The 3,959-nt window shown below is 51.2% G+C and overlaps 1 protein-coding gene across 2 annotated transcripts; it reads left to right on the plus strand.

Annotated features, from left to right (window-relative positions):
- Positions 1-569: 569 nt before the first annotated feature.
- Positions 570-3,380, plus strand: LOC129385313 (uncharacterized). Of its 2 annotated transcripts, none has more exons than XM_055071892.2 (3): positions 570-838; positions 1,632-2,086; positions 3,110-3,380. In XM_055071892.2, the coding sequence occupies exons 1-3, from the start codon at positions 641-643 to the stop codon at positions 3,264-3,266; spliced, it is 810 nt and encodes a 269-aa protein (XP_054927867.1). In that variant the 5' UTR covers positions 570-640; the 3' UTR covers positions 3,267-3,380. The 2 variants fall into 2 exon arrangements, with proteins under 2 accessions (XP_054927867.1, XP_054927868.1); XM_055071893.2 differs by having other exon boundaries at positions 3,155-3,380.
- Positions 3,381-3,959: the final 579 nt, after the last annotated feature.

The raw sequence follows: 3,959 nt of genomic DNA on the forward strand, positions 1-3,959 counted from the left end.
GGAGCTATGCGCTTGTTGTGATGCATATATATAGTAGGTGCTAATTAACACATTACTCTTGCCTTGTGTTCCCTGCGCTGTGTTTCACCGTTTGATTGTATGCGTGACGTCCGCACATTTCTTTCCTTCCCCCCTTTTTTTTTTCTTTCGCTTTGTGGCTTACTGCTGTATTGCGCTCAGTGTAGATTGTGCGTTACTTGCGTATTTATTTTTCATACGTATTATTGCCACTATACCAGTTTTTTTCTTTAAATATTACTCGCACGACATTTGCTGTACATCGTGCTTACGTAACGCGCCTCTAGATGCCTGTAAGGTGTTTTAATATGAACGAATGTAACTAAATCAACAACTTACGCAAACGGCTTCGAAAATAAAAGTAATAGCGAGTTTTAGTTTAGGGGACGCAAGCGGTTTGCGCACGCAAGAACTAGGGCCGCCGGTACTGCGCATGCGCAGACGTAGGGGCCTGAGCATGCGCAGTACCGTCGCCGCTAGTTCTTGCGTACGCAAGCCGCTTGCATCCCTGAAACTAAAGCTCTCTAATGATGACTAACTAAATCGCAGATGCTGCGAGCTCCTCTACAACTTACGCAAACGGCTTCGAAAACAAAATTTGTGATGACCAACTGATTCGCAGATGTTGCGAGCTCCAGTGTTCCTGGCGGTGTTGTCCGCGGCCCTAATGGCCGCCGGCGGCACGCCTAACCTCTTCGGCGGCATACGTACGCCCTTCGGCATCGTGGGAACCCCGGCCGATTGCAAGTTGGCCGCCACGGCCAGGATGGACTCGTGCTTCGCGAAAGACCGAACCATCCCGGTCCCCGTTGACCTGAAGGTGCGTACATGACACAGTCGGTCCGCGGGCCAGTCGGCCTCATTGTGTCTTTAGCGGTTGTAGAGGCGCTACGTTACAGTGGCTGTATAGCGACAATCCATGTTGCAACTGCAAACGATCGCCCTCCGTAGATTCCTTGTTGTGTGCCGTACACTTTGTGCTTTCACTTGCATCTCTGTGCGGAGTGAAAGCAACCACCCGGTTATGATTTACGCTCGAGCCGCCCATCGCCGCACTGCACGCTTGCGGTCGCGCGAAAAATTGCACGTATCCAGCACTTGTGCATAAATTACCATTTACACTGTGTGCACAGTGTATACCTTACACATTGTAAACCGAAATTTGTGCACAAGTGTTTGATACGTGCAATCTTTCGCGCGACCGCACGCGTGCGGTGAGGCTTGCGGCGATGGGCGGCTCGAGCGTAAATCGGCCCTTAGGCAACGCACTATCGCATGCGGCAGTCTTCGTCGTCACCCTACTTCCCCAGTCATATGCACATGCATGCACATTTTCGAATTGCAAAGCACCGCCTCTTTCTATGCCGTCTTCCCCTCTCCTGATGCGCATACTGTAACACTAGTAGACAACCGGCTGTCTGTCTGCCCTACGCATCACTGGTCCGGCCAGCTCCGTTGCTTCATGTATCGACTGTATGCCCTCGTATGCTGTCTTACACTCCACTTCTCTCGTGCGCGGAAACAGTTGGTACCATTTCGCTCACGCGTTTGATTTGCGTTCATTACGCATTCATCGGTGGCCGTCCCTATGTGCTGTGTACTCTGCGCTGCAGGTTGCTGACGGTCCAGACGCAGCCGCAGAGCAAGGCGTGGCCGAGGGAGCAGCCGTCGAGTCGTTCTGCCCGCTACCGCCGGCGGTCGAACACCACGGCGACGATGTCGTTGTTACCGGTAGCCCGCTCCCGCAGCTGACCGAGAGCGAAGAAGGATGCCACGCCGGGGCTACGCCGTCCACCCGTTCGCTTGATAGTCGTATGTGTGAAGAACATGGGGGGACCGTTTATCGTTGTAGCTTCGACGACGATGAGGAGGGGATCGACACGTCGAGGTGCGCTATACGCAGAGTTAACTGCCCCGACGTTAGCCCGTACGGCGTCATGAACCCCAGTAGCACCGAGTCTCACGACGTGCTGCACATAGCGGGGCAATTTGCCGAGTTATTCTGCATGGCGGCCGCGCGACCAACCGTGTCCGGCCCGGACAGCGCTAACACGGCCGAGTACTTGAGGTAAGTGATCTATTCTAGTACCGCGTAAATAGAACGCCGCCGATTCCCGCCGCCGGAAGTGACGCATGGCCTACGAGAAGCCGCAGCTCGGTGCCCGCGGCTGCCCGAGGCGCGCTGAAACATCTCGGATGTGACTTGCCGGAACTTACGTCATAGCCGCTAACCAGCAGGTGCGCGCTTTGTCTGCTTATAGGTGCTGTTTAGACGCTGCTAACAAGAAAATCAAACAATTGCCTGCCCTGCGGCTTCGCCAATATTGGCCCAGTGGTATCCCTTAGTCATTTATGACCAATTTGGCCAAAGTGATATATATCGTTGCTGTTGAGCGTGCACTTTGGACTCTATTTTTTTTCGATGATTATTTACCGGTAATAGGTTGATTACTGGAAGGTAAACTGAAGGCCATTTTTTTTTTATTTCGTGCTCCTAACGTTAGCGCCGGTACGCCAGTGTGACGTCGTGGAGTTCTTTCTCGTATTCGCCATGATATTCTTGTATTTCTCGCCGCTGTAGCGTAGTAGACGTTCACTAAACTTTATATATTTATTCCTTGGCTCGAACCATTAAAATGCAGCCCGCATTTACTTGTTGCGCCTTTTATGACTCATCGTGCCTTCTCACGGTATACAGTATCGCTGCAATTTACTGAAACAGCTCAACGTACTTACCACGCCCGGTTTATACCAGCACGCTTCGCAGTGAAGCGTGCACACTGTGTTTACATAGTATGCGCGTACGTCATTCAAGGATACTCCGCGACTTCCGGTTTACGGCGGCGCCATGTTTGGGAACCTATAGGCTGTTGATAAGGTTCCCCAAGATGGCGGAAGGTAGCGGAAGCAGACGACAGCAGCGGATGTGACGTCACGTGCATACTATGTATGGGAACGTCAAAATAAACGGGCTGGAGGGTGGTGTGCCCGTCACGTTAACTGTACTGTCTCGGTGATTTCATCTTGTATCGACTCGTTACGCTATTTGTCGGGCATGCCCCTCGTGATCACCGTTTTCTCGTCTGTGCAGCTGGTACGTGCCTAAGTTCTCCGACCGGGCTTTCGCCTTCTACAGGAATGCGTCCGCTGCCGAAGGATCGAACGCAGACTGCGAGGCCCTGTTCGTCAGCTACGCGATAAATGTGGAGCCGTCAGAGATCTTCTCGTCGAGCACGTCTCGTCCATAATCACGTGCTCCAATGTTCAGTCGCAAAGTGCATACTTTCACTGAAATTGAGGTCGTCGATTGCTTAAATGGACGTACGCGACCAACTGTTCAAATAAAAGCCTTCTTGTATGTCCACGTGATTGTGAAATCAATAGATGGCGCTGCGTTAGCTGCACGCGGGTAGGGCATCGCGATGCCAAACAGGTTTGACATCAAGGCATCCTGCAGATATGCATGGGAGCTGACTCTATGTAAAAGGGTGTTTTTTTTTTTTTGAAGAGCACAAATGTATACTTAACTGAGCTTGATCACTCGGAGAGATGGACATATATCGCTCGCAGAGAAAAATAAAATGAAAATGGCACATTTCTGGGAACGCATTCGTGCTCGGAATTGGTTCCAATATGAGTCGTAAAGCAATCAGTTTATAACATAATTAGCGAAGTTATAAGTCAGTTATGATGGAATTTTGATTTTCAGTGCAAGCAGTCATCTCTTCGTGTAATCCTGCTCAAGGACTGGCCAGGGTCACGCATGGAACATTAAACATTAACGATAAAGTCTATACCGGCTGTCGTTGCTCAAGCATGAGTTGTTCGAGCAAGCACGCTCACTCACCCTCGTGAACACACCATTGATGTCGATGGGGCGCAGCCCTGCACACACCCTTTATACAGGGTGTGTGTACGGCTGCCCATTCCTCTCCGCGATT

Source organism: Dermacentor andersoni, chromosome 7, assembly GCF_023375885.2.
Source record: "Dermacentor andersoni chromosome 7, qqDerAnde1_hic_scaffold, whole genome shotgun sequence".
NCBI classification, from domain to species: Eukaryota; Metazoa; Arthropoda; class Arachnida; order Ixodida; family Ixodidae; genus Dermacentor; species Dermacentor andersoni.